Here is a 10,572-nt window from a genome sequence, read left to right on the forward strand (position 1 = left end):
TAATATACGTATATGCCACGTCATCAAACTAACACAGTTTTTAACGGAACCTAATAGCAGGGACCATTTGTGATCATACATACTAACCTTGAGGACCACAAACGACCAAAAAAAGAAAGAAAGAAAGATACAATCTGATAATTTCGTAAATTTTAAGGATGTATTGTGATAATAAGCCGAAGTTTTTTAAACTCACGGGAAAAGTTGTTTTTGAACGTCCCGGGAAAAGTTGCTTCTTGGTGGTCTCGGGACAAAATATGATTGGGTGGGTGGGGTGAAAAACCTCATCATCCTCACGTTAAAACGTCAGCTGGGCTCCGGTCCGCACAATTTCAATGGTTTTCCTGCTGCATCAACACACTAGCAGCAGCAGCTTTCACCTTTCTCACACTCACTCCCTTACTCTCTTTCGATGTCTACCTTCTCAGCTACACCCTGTACACCCACCTCTCTCCTGAACCACCACAATTCATTATTCTATTTTCCAAGTTGCCTGCCTTCACTTTCAGTCTTTCAGAGAAGCCATCCCAAAAATTCTCCTGTTGCTTTCAATGGCGTCAGGTTACAACATAAGCAGGCTAATGTCCAAAATACAGTTCCTGGGGTGCTGAATTCCAGGTTCTTGCAAATTGGTTCTGAGGAAAGCTCCTCTAGTAGACATGTTTTAGTGAAATCAACTGGTGCAGAGAGTGCTGGCGGTTCCACTGTGTCTCAAAGTGTGAGTAAATGAATGTTTAGACATAAAAATTTCTTGGGTTTATGTATTTTGTGTTATTTCAATGATTTTTTGTCAAAAGTTCTTAGCTTTAGTTTGATGCACTGCAGGTGCTTGGGATTTTGCATCTGATTGTTTCAGTTGGTATTATTCTTGCAATCGACAATTTTTTGAAACAAGCATTTGTGGCGGCTTCCATTAAGTTCCCCAGTGCGCTTTTTGGGATGTTTTGTATATTCTCCATTCTAATTATTCTTGATTCCACTGTTCCTGCTGTGGCAACAAGCTTGATGAACTTCTTTGAGCCGGCACTACTGTTCATCCAGAGATGGCTGCCATTGTTCTATGTTCCTTCTTTGGTTGTTTTGCCACTTTCTGTAAAAAGTATTCCCGCTGCTTCCGGCATCAAGATCTGCTATATTATAGGTACGCAAGTTTTTGCTACTCTAACATAACTTTCTCTGGTGAAGCTATAGAGTATTTAAATTTCCCTATGGTGATTGTTTGTTTTGGTTATCAATGGGAATGACTTAACTTTTTTGGCCTATACCATCCTAATGAAGCATGCAAAAAAAAAAAAACGCTTAAACTGTTTTCTTTGTTGTTTTGGGGAAAATCGTAAAGTCGTTATTCATTTTTCACAATCTAGAAACTGTCTTTCTTGAATAGTTTAATAATTAGAGAGTGGTGTCTTCGGATGACAACCATAACTGTCTCTGAGCAAATAATTATGTAGTAGGAGCAGTTACCTGTCTCGCTCTCCCTTCTGGTGTACATGTGCATAATTCTGACATATATAAGATTAATGCTACTTACCTTGTATTGCTTATTTTCTGTAAATAGACTTGAGAAAGTCTACCTCCTGTACATGATATGTACGGCTGAAATACAGAGACCAAAATCATCTTGGTCAGTTCAATTGCTCTATACTTCTATCTCTCATCTTCCTTCTTCCTTCTTGAGTCTGTTTCTTATACATATAAGTGGTTTTCTGCAGTTGGAGGCTGGCTGGCTTCACTTGCTGTTGCAGGATATACAGCAATAGCTATTAGAAGAATGGTAAAGACAGAAATGACAGATGCTGAGCCTATGGGAAAACCCTCTCCATTTTCTGCGGTTGAAGTGTGGTCTTGGAGTGGGATCCTCCTGATATCATTTGTTTCTGCATTATTATATCCAACAGCCCTGGGGACAAGTGCTCGAACATGCCTTCCATTCCTACTTGCGTCAACTGTGTTGGGCTATATAGTTGGTTCTGGGTAAAACTTATTTTCCTCAATTTAGTTCTGTCTTCACAAGAATATTATTATGAAAACTAAACAAATATGTAGACCAAATAAAGGTTTTCATTTTAATTCAAGTTACTCAAACTCTCCAGCTATATTTTTTCCCTTTTGAAGGTCTCACTCATTTGTTGACTTTTAATTTTCAGATTGCCATCAGATGTGAAGAAGGTTTTCCACCCGATTATTTGCTGTGCACTATCTGCAGATTTGGCAGCATTGGCTTTTGGATACTTCTCTAAGTCTGGGCTTGACTCTGTTCTTGGTACACTTCTGAAACCACATTCTTGGTTCTGGCTAGTACACTATGCCCCCTTTGATTACTGAGCAATAAGATTAAAACAAAAGGCAGACTTTTAACAACTTGCAACAATCACCCAATGACAAATACCTCATAGATTCAAAGTTAGCTTTTCCATCGCTATTTTCTTTATTTGTTTTCTTTTCGATGTGGTCTCTTTCACCAGTCTATTAATTTCTGTTTTCTTTCTTTTTCTTTTTTCCTCCATAAATCATTATAACTACAAAATGACCTGACGTACCATCAAGAGGACTTAATGTACATCCTGTTATTAGGTCAAGTTAAAGAATACTGAAAATGGGTCTTGAGGGAAGAATTTTATGCTCTGTATCATGTTCATGAATATAATTATATTCTTAAAACGAAGATAGTTTTGATATAAACATTTGACTCACGTACAAAAAACAAGGACAGGTACTAAACAAACTTGTAGGACAGAAACTTAGATAATTCAAATGTCAGGAATCAGGATTACAAATTTTGAGTGTTTGCCTAAGTAATATGGAAGTCAGGAGTTTCTGCCACCCTGGTACGTTAGTAGAAGTCTGCATGTTTATTAGGTTTTCAAAATTTATGGTATAAAATAACAATGCTAAGCTAGTTTGTAATGAGGATATTTGGCCCAAAAACTCCAATTTATCTCAATGATTCTTGAAACAAAAATTATAAAATGAAGATAATTCTTATAAAATTCAGGTCAAAACAATTTTTTGTTTTTGGTAACCACCTCCCAGCAGATTTTCTGATTCTCTCTCTTCATCCGCCTTTCTTAAGAATAAAAGAAAAATACATGTACAAATTCTCATATCACTCTTCATTGTCACCTCTTGTTAGACATATCTGTTAGTTTTTCATCATTCGATCTCAAAATTTTCCTCTATGTGTTTGGGTTCTTAGAAATCATCGCCTACCTACCTATTTCTAGTACCACCCTACAATTGCGGACAACTAGAAAAATGAAAGCCAACCATCTCTGAACCAGATAAATTATCCTCTACTTCCAGCAAGAAGTATTATTTATAGGCTTACAAGATAAACTCAGAAAAATTAAAAGATGATTAATAAAAGTTTTACAAAATAAACCTGCAGAAACTTTTAAAAGACTGAAAATCAGATAAACCTAGAAAACAGAAAAGACGTGCATTTAATCCCTAACATGCATGTGGATTTATTGCCACTCTTAAAGTTACTGAAGCCAGCCCTAAGTGCCATTGATGTCAATCAATTTTTCTTTTCATCCCAATGCTCCATAGAGGCACACACCACCTGCCCTGCATCAGTTTATCTGATTTTCTTACAACTAATCTGTAATTTAATTGATCCAGGGCGAGCCTATTGCTAGTTTCATATTGCCTTAATAACAGATAGAAACTGTGTACCGACCACCCTGAAAGGAATTACTTGGGACTCTAAATTCTTCACCATTAGAAAGCAAATGGCTACAAGATTTAGAAATAAATGGCAGGGTTGAAGAATATATACTTGGATTATAATATACTAAGGAATTTCACGTCACAAAGTTTTGAGGCTTCAACGACATACAGAAAAACTTAAGATGTCATATGACGACAGAGCTAATCTATTGGGATGCATAATACATCAATAGCATCAGAATTAATTTTTTCAAGGCCTTTACAAGGAGAAAAAGGTTAGCATTGCAATTGTGAGAATATATGATGGTCCAGGATACTCTTCTGGTTTTGTCTTTTTTTTTCTTAGGTTCTTCATTTTAAAATTGGCAAGTCATTGATAAGAAAGAGCCTCTCTGCATTGTTTTAACTGAAATTCTGTTTGCAACTCTCTCCCCCCTTAAATAAGAACATAATATTTCGGATTTCTCAGTTTTATATGTGGATTTTCTTACATAGGAATGAATATGTCGTTAGTCCAACTAAGCAATTTCCAATTAAAACTCCAATACAAATCCCTCATTTTAAATCTTTCCATCCAAATGGACCAGTAGTGCTTTCAGTATGTAGATCGTCATTCTTAATGATATGCACAGGATCTTACCTTACAAAGGTTTCATCTAATCCTGGAGCTGGTGACGTTCTGATGGGATTCTTGGGGTCTGTTATCCTCTCATTTGCCTTCTCAATGTTCAAACAGAGGAAGGTAAATAACATTTGAAGAGCCCAGGTTTCCCATTCTGTGTCATCTTTAGTTTTTTATTTTTTATTCCATGGTGAGTTGAAAAGCATAATTGAGTAGGTGGACTGAATTTTATGGACTATCCATTGGAAATATATTTCTTCTGAAGAACATTGCGTTCCAACCTGTGGAGTAAATATAACTGGGAGATTATAACTCTTCAATGCTTTAACTAGGATAGTTCTTTCATCATATATAATTACAATATTTCATGATAATCTTCTTTCTTTACTTGGTATTCTGAAATATATCATAGGGAATATAGCAAAAAGTTGAGAACTGATTGCAAAAGGCCTTAGAACAGCTTTATTTATTTATTTATTTATTTAAGAGATATGGTTGTTCAAATCAAAGAATTTTGGTTTGCCTTTTATGTCTACATACTTCATTACAGTTTGAACCTGATTCAACTCTGTGCATTCACCCAATGGGTGTCATAATTTCCCCCAAATTCTATTTGATGTTAAAACCAACTTAGCTGTCACATTTTTTAAATACATGTTACAACCATTTGATGAAGATTATTGCTGAACTACAAATTTTCAGCTAGTCAAGAGGCACGCAGCTGAGATTTTCACATCCGTCATCCTGTCAACCATATTCTCGTTGTATTCAACTGCTCTTGTTGGACGTCTTGTTGGGTTGGAACCTGGTTTGACTGTCTCAATTCTACCACGATGTATAACTGTGGCATTAGCACTCAGCATTGTGTCTTTGTTTGAAGGTACTAGTTCATACTTTGGAGTTGTAGACAAGCAAATTTCTCACCTGATAAACATGTGCTAAGTTTGGCATGAGTTTATAAAATATTAGAATAATGAATTGGAGACTATTCCTGTCTCATTTTCCTCAACCTATTCCCCTCTTTTTTCTTTCTTTCAACACGCTACAACTAAGTAATACATAGGAACAAATTATTGCATGCAGTACATCTTTATCTTGTATCCTTGAAATACACTTACGCATGTACATCTCTATAATATTTTTTTTTGGTACTTTTTGTAGGTACCAATCCATCGCTCACAGCCGCTGTGGTTGTGGTAACTGGTCTGGTTGGAGCTAATTTTGTGCAAGCAACACTTGATAAACTACAATTCCGTGATCCTATAGTTCGAGGGATAGCTACTGCATCTAGGTATGCATCTCTGCTGAACCCTCTACATGAAACGGTCAATTATAAATGAGAAAGTATAGGGGACGAAACTTTAAACAATTAAAAGGAATTCGTTAAAGCATCTGAATTATTGCAGGAAAATTTTGTGGTTGAAAGTTCTTTCTTAGATATATTAAATAATGAAGATTTTACCTTTGTGCCACAAAACCTTTTTAATCCTATGATTTATTGTTATTTATACTCAAACATAGGTGCTATTGACTAGATTCAGAGCATTACTCATCACAATCAGTTTTGAAAACTATGATTCAATGAACTCTGTGTTTTGTTTTTGTTTTGTTGCTTTAGTGCTCATGGATTGGGAACGGCAGCATTGTCAGCCAAGGAACCCGAGGCCCTCCCATTTTGTGCCATTGCTTATGCTCTGAATGGTATATTTGGCTCTTTGCTTTGTTCAATTCCAGCAGTTAGGCAAAGCTTGCTTGCTGTAGTTGGATGAAATTATCAGCTGCTTCGTTGTTCTTACAATTAGCTACTGCTTCGAAATCTATGTTTTTGTTAACCGTATCCGTATACATGTACACAAGAAATTCTGCCCTTAGTATGTATATTCTTATTAAAAACACACTACGAAAAACATCGAGTTTAAATCTAAACGTTCATTTTATTCTAAACTATAAAGAACAAAATTTATAGGGGAAAAGACTGGCAATTTACATGGAGTACTGTGCACTTTATAGGAAGGCGACCTAAAAATGTAAGTTAACACAGCATGCATTAAAGCCTCCTCACGCACATATAAGCTTGCACCGAACAACCTTCAATTTGATGTCTTGAGGAATTGAAGAAATTAACATAAACGAGTTTAGCAGGTTTCAAACAGATGTCGAAGTGGAGAACATTTTGGGGCCATTTTATGTTTCCATTTCTCCCTATATAACTTGACTGCCAAGATTCAGGCCTGATAAAACGATGTATATTAAGCTAGACTTTTTTTTTTTTTTCCCATTAACATGGAAGGAGATTTCAGCTTGAGACCCCCCCCCCCCCCGAAAAACATTGAGAAGAAATATATTACTAGATCAAGAAGAAAAACTCACACATCCCGGGGTGTCTATCCCTTTTCTATCCATCTCTATCCTCAAGTTAGGGGAGAGATAGAAAGAAATGGATATACACCCCATGATATGGGAGTGGTTCCTATAGACCATGAGCTAGTTGGTACGAGAAAGTGCTTTCATTTCACAAGGGTCTAATCTTTGATTCTAAATTAGCATGAGATGTTAATTTGATGAGGTAGAAGCCTCAATAGTCGAAGATAGAAGCAAAGTGTCATGCTAAGGTCAGTCCCTATAAATGAACTAGAACAGAAAACAGAAAAAGAAGCATTTCCATACAGTAAAGGACGAATGGCACCATCATAAATGCGGTTGCTTATGTCAGTGATGAAATGGAATGCAGTGCAGCATTGGGAAGTGATCAATGGATGTTAACCTCATAACTGAATTTTGTATTCTTCTCTCTTTTTTTTTCTTTTTTTTTTTTAAATTTGTTTCTCTATAATACAAATGTTCCATAGAATTACAACATGAAGATATTACACAGTGTCATTGTTCTTGCTAGGAATAGCCTAACACTAACAGAAACACTAGAGAGAGAGAGAGTGGAAAAATGGAAAACTGAAAGAAGATTTCTAGAGTGGCCTGCGTTGCCTTAAAGTACGTAGACAGTAGATAGAAAGATAAGGCATAGTTTTAATTTAAGCTTTAGTTGCTTCTACTGGAGTTTTGGCCTTGCTTGCAATGAGCTGCTCAAAGAGGTCTCGGATCTTTAATCCGACTATGGTTTGGAAGAGACCAGTGCCGTTGTTGCTGCCGGGGAAGTCCGAAAGCTTCAACATTTGTTGGGTGACTTCTCCATAGAACTTGGTGGAGATGTTGCTCAGATGGCTTTCTACATAGATCAGCTCATCTAATCTGTCAAATTGCCCATCCATCTCCAACACAGACACCTAATAATATGACCATAACAAGCAAAACATTAAAAGGTAGGAAACTAATAAATACACTGAGACACTAAAGTTAGATCAACTACTCCCTTCTAATTGATCCGATTCCGGATTTTGAGGGTATTGGATTTTAACGTATAACTCACAAATTTTTTGATTCCATATATGTTAATAAACGCATGGGAAGTCGAGAATTGGAATAATTCAAATTCCATGTGTCAGTAAACACAGGAAAGCAAGAATTCGAATAATTCCAACACCCATTCTGATAAGTAAACAAACTGGAAATAAAATTAGTACCTCGTTGCCAAAGTAAGTGTCAGGGCCATAGGTGAACTTGATTCCAGGGTAAGAGCAGGTGAGCTTCCTTCCACATGGTATCCAGGAGATGGTGGAGCCCTCATCAAACAAGTAGACTGGGTTGAAAAATTTCACACCTTCTTTCATTATCAACCTCACTCTCAATACCTTCCCCTCATTATCCCCTGGAATCAATTGGGTTGGCAACACTTCAATCACTGCATCAGCGTACTGCTTTTGTGGATCTGCAATTCAACCAAAAAATAACAAATTTAATTAATTAAATAAATTAGGATTAATTAATTTTTCTCACTTATTTAATTAAATAAAATCAAAGTTTAACTAGGTTGGTGTACCAATATAAGCATCGAAATCAGGCTTCCGGGCTTCAATACTGGCTTTGATGCTCTCAAGACTGTGACCACGCTCCGCCATGTCCCTCTGTTCAAATCCAATGGTTAATTTAATTGCACCACTCCAATTGAACACATGAAATTAAATTTATAATTAAACAGGGTTAAGGTTAAGATTAAGGTTAATCACCTGAATTTTCCATGCAAACTTGACCTCATTGCTGATGTCCAAGTAGATGCTGAAGTCCAACAGGTCCCTAACTCGCTGATCATACCTGCATAGCCAATTAATTTCAAATTTAATATAAAATAAAAGAGAAATTTGAACGCATGAACTCGAATGTAAGTATAACTGTTTGACTTGAGCTACAAGTCGCTTACAGCAAATTTGTATTTTTAAAGATTTGAAAGTGATGGCCAGTAGCTTGGAATTAATTAGTATGTACTATGTAGGTTGATTTCTTTGGTGGCATTAATTAATCATTGAACAATCAAAGGCAATAGTAAAATTTATATATAAATGAAGGCCACTTGTACACTAATAACCCTCCACTTGTATAAATAAAAATAAAAAAACATTGTTTTTGTTTTTCTTCAAATGCTTTTATTTTTATTTATTAGTGGCTTTCGCCTTGGTTTTGAACCTAGACTTATGCCTCAGGTTTGACACAATTTGATCAGCATCAGCTTTTTTAATATTTAAATAGAAACTAAGCTCCACCAACAAAGGACCCCTGAAAACCATCCACCTTTACCAGCCTTCGTGACTCTATCAATCTTCTTTTTTCCGGTTAATAATGTAATGACACTAGAGATAACTTTTTCATATATCATTACGTTATTGACCAGAAATAGTAAAACAGTGATATCTCGTTACAATAGAGGTTTTTAGAAAGAAAAAAAAAATAGGATTCTTCAAAAGCATTCTCATTTCCTCCTGTCTTTTTTTAGATTATAAATAAATATATATTTTTTATATTATCATTACCTATTTACACACGTGTGTATAGTAATATTTTAATTTGTCATAAGGATGGGCCCTGAACAAATACTGAGAATTTGGACCACACTTTTAGACGATGATAATCTTATTCAATAATGTATATATGAAGAATTTTTTTTCCTCAACATTGAAAAAAAATTGTCTGAAAATGCTTCTCTAAATGTCTTTTTTTTTTTTAAAGCAAAAATATAGAACAACATTTGAGGATTTCATGAATAAGTAGTAAAAAAGTGGATTGCATTATAATTTGTACCCAAAATATATATTATTATTAGTAAAAGGGAAAATTAATGAATGGGGAATATATTGAGGAAAAAAAAATGTTAGAGGAATTGGGCAAGTGTCCATAATCATTTGTTTCGAGCTCGTTCAAGATTTTTCCATAAATAAATATACTTACATTGGGTGCAAGCCTTCAATGACAAGAATCTTGGGGGGCTTGATGAGCTCAGGAGGGTCCAAGAGACCAGAGACATGGTTGTAAATGGGCTTATCGACAGCTTTCCCTTCCTTGATTGCCTTGACCTGCTCATACATGAGATCAAAGTTGTTGGCTCTTGGGTCAAGAGCAGTCACCCCTTTCTCCTTCCTCCCTGTCCTATCCAGAGAGTGGTAATCATCCAAGCATATGACTGTCGTAGTGTCGCTGATGAGCGTGTTCGAGTCCGGGTTGCCTCCCTTGGGTGGCTCCGCGGCTCCTCCGAACACGCTCGTCAGCCTCCTCATGAATGTGCTCTTCCCGCACCCTGAGTCTGCTGCTAGACCAATCACCACCGTCTCTTGGCCACCCGCGGAGCATGTTATCAAACTCACACTTGCTCTTCTGCTATTACTTTGACTTCTCTTGTAAAACACCACCTGCTGCTTCTGGCAGAACCCCAATCCAAATCCCAGCTGGGTTTGGGTTTTTGATGCTGGTGTGGAAAATGAACATGTTGGGTTCAGTTGGGTGGTTGTGTAAACTGCACAAATTGCCATTTTGGAGCACTATACTCTCTCTCTCTCTCTCTCTCTCTCTCTCTCTCCTCTTCTGTTATGGCTTGGTTTTGTGAAGAAGACACATAAGTTTTATGGGTTTTGAACCTTTTTTTTTTTTTGGTTTTTGGGTTGCAAAGAAAATTGAAAAGTTTGGAACATAAATAAGAGGTTGCTGCTGACACGATGTTGTGTTGTCTTGGTGATATGCTAAGGCCGCTTGCTGACGCGTCTTCTGGTTTGTGGGTTTCTCTGAGTACCCCTGGTTTCGGACAACCTTGGAGCCTAATTCTAAGGTTGTAGGACGGGCTTAAACCAGTGGGCGATGGGTATAATTGTCATTTCACAGCTTTGTTTTTCCACTTGCAA

At 36.5% G+C, this 10,572-nt stretch overlaps 2 protein-coding genes across 2 annotated transcripts; one reads left to right on the top strand and one right to left on the bottom strand.

The window, feature by feature from the left end:
* Positions 249–6,267, top strand: LOC18777177 (plastidal glycolate/glycerate translocator 1, chloroplastic). The gene is made up of 8 exons (XM_007211173.2): positions 249–718; positions 826–1,141; positions 1,713–1,974; positions 2,148–2,263; positions 4,305–4,414; positions 4,997–5,174; positions 5,456–5,585; positions 5,913–6,267. The coding sequence occupies exons 1-8, from the start codon at positions 413–415 to the stop codon at positions 6,061–6,063; spliced, it is 1,569 nt and encodes a 522-aa protein (XP_007211235.1). The 5' UTR covers positions 249–412; the 3' UTR covers positions 6,064–6,267.
* Positions 7,048–10,527, bottom strand: LOC18778041 (phosphoribulokinase, chloroplastic). Its single transcript, XM_007210449.2, has 5 exons — positions 9,629–10,527; positions 8,416–8,500; positions 8,229–8,313; positions 7,873–8,117; positions 7,048–7,575 (listed from the first exon to the last, which is right to left on the bottom strand). Exons 1-5 carry the CDS (start codon positions 10,204–10,206, stop codon positions 7,324–7,326), a joined length of 1,245 nt encoding a protein of 414 aa, XP_007210511.1. The 5' UTR covers positions 10,207–10,527; the 3' UTR covers positions 7,048–7,323.

Source organism: Prunus persica, chromosome G5 (assembly GCF_000346465.2).
Source record: "Prunus persica cultivar Lovell chromosome G5, Prunus_persica_NCBIv2, whole genome shotgun sequence".
NCBI classification, from domain to species: domain Eukaryota; kingdom Viridiplantae; phylum Streptophyta; class Magnoliopsida; order Rosales; family Rosaceae; genus Prunus; species Prunus persica.